A 1,482-nucleotide genomic window follows, 5' to 3' on the forward strand; every position below is an offset into this window, starting at 1 on the left:
TAGTCCAAATAAGGTACAAACATAGAACAGTAAAGAGTATGGAGTGACTTCTGATCCACAATATTTTTAACTCTTGCCAATATAGATATACTTTTAGCCAATTTATTATGTATATATTTAATATGAGGTTTCCAACAGATTTTATCATCAATATTTATGCGTAGAAATTTTGTTTTGTAAACTCTTTCTATATTGGCATCCCCCACCCTTACTTGAATCTGACGATTTAATCTTCCATATCCAAACAGCATGAATTTTGGAATCAAACCACATTAAATCAAAATCACACAAATAACTACTAGACAAAAACATGCACTTAGTCATTTGTTCTATACCTCAAAACCCATGTCCCAAGAAAGTAAGTAGTTATCTAATTTAAAATGATATAATTTCTATTTTCTCTATAATTTATATACACAGTTTGTTGGCTATTATAGATGGTGCCATCTAGTCGTCATATCTATCCTTATCGCTGTTTCAGAGCGTTTCCTCTGACCTGCTGCATGAATTAAAGACCTTTGGTGATACTGCATCACAGCAACGTGTTCGCCTAGAGGTGAGTCGGAGACGCTGAAATCTTTGTATGGAACATTATAATTTTTCTACTTGTTGTGGTTTTATGAACAGTTATAGTGCATTTATACATATGTCCTCTCACATATTTACAGGAAATCCAAGCAACAATGAAAGACCTCACTAAAGCACGGGAACATATGATACAGGAAAGGGAAAACTTTTCTATGGAGGCTGCTGAAATGGAAAAAGCTCTGAAGGAAGCAGAAGCTCTCTTACTGTAAAGGTGTACGATAATTTGCCAGTTTAAAAATATTGGTGTATAATGTGTGTTGTTTCAATGTCGGTGTGACTGAAACTGAATAAAGGATTCTTATTTCTTTTGTTCTCTTCATATTTCAAACTGAAAACATCATTTTGCACATGGCAAGTTCTTATGGGTCAAACAGGATGTTTAGTATTTAAAGTGTGTTTACCCACTTCTTGTTTGAGAGTAAATTTGTGCAAACCAAATTCCAGTTCTAAGATAAACATTGTAACAATTTTCCTATATACTGTTAATAAACATGTCAGGAGAAATGCCTGTTATTGTGTCATTATATTACGGTGTTATACTTCTATACACACAACTCATGGTACTTGCTTGTACTTCAAGCTGGTCATGAACTCTTCATCTCTCCACAGTGCACATTTGTCTTCAGAGGCTCTATTTTTCTGCTGGGCAGGTTGGCATAGGGGTTCTCGGAGAGCTCTAGACTGGTTTTAACCACGCTGCTGTTGCTGTTGCTGTTGCTGTCTAAGTATTTATTAGCCTTTGCTCCTGAGTGGCTGGTTTTGTGGTAGTAGATGAACAGGAAGAAACCTGCCGGGCAGAGAGATGGTCACTAATACATAATTAATACTAATAACACTAAATGCTCCACTGTGTTCCCCAGCTACTTGATAACCTTGTCTGGCTGCTATTTGATG

General features: G+C 35.9%; 1 protein-coding gene across 4 annotated transcripts in view; it reads left to right on the forward strand.

Moving 5' to 3' along the window:
* Positions 1-892, forward strand: part of knstrn (kinetochore localized astrin (SPAG5) binding protein) — a 4,917-nt gene extending 4,025 nt beyond the window's left edge. For all 4 annotated transcript variants that reach the window (XM_020603981.1, XM_020603983.1, XM_020603982.1 and 1 more), the window contains exons 8-9: positions 482-556; positions 669-892. In XM_020603981.1, the coding sequence (XP_020459637.1) occupies positions 482-556; positions 669-797 (204 nt within the window). In that variant the 3' untranslated portion in view covers positions 798-892. The remainder of the gene's footprint in view (positions 1-481; positions 557-668) is intronic.
* Positions 893-1,482: the final 590 nt, after the last annotated feature.

This window comes from Monopterus albus, unplaced genomic scaffold (genome assembly GCF_001952655.1).
Source record: "Monopterus albus unplaced genomic scaffold, M_albus_1.0 scaffold63.1, whole genome shotgun sequence".
NCBI lineage: Eukaryota > Metazoa > Chordata > Actinopteri > Synbranchiformes > Synbranchidae > Monopterus > Monopterus albus.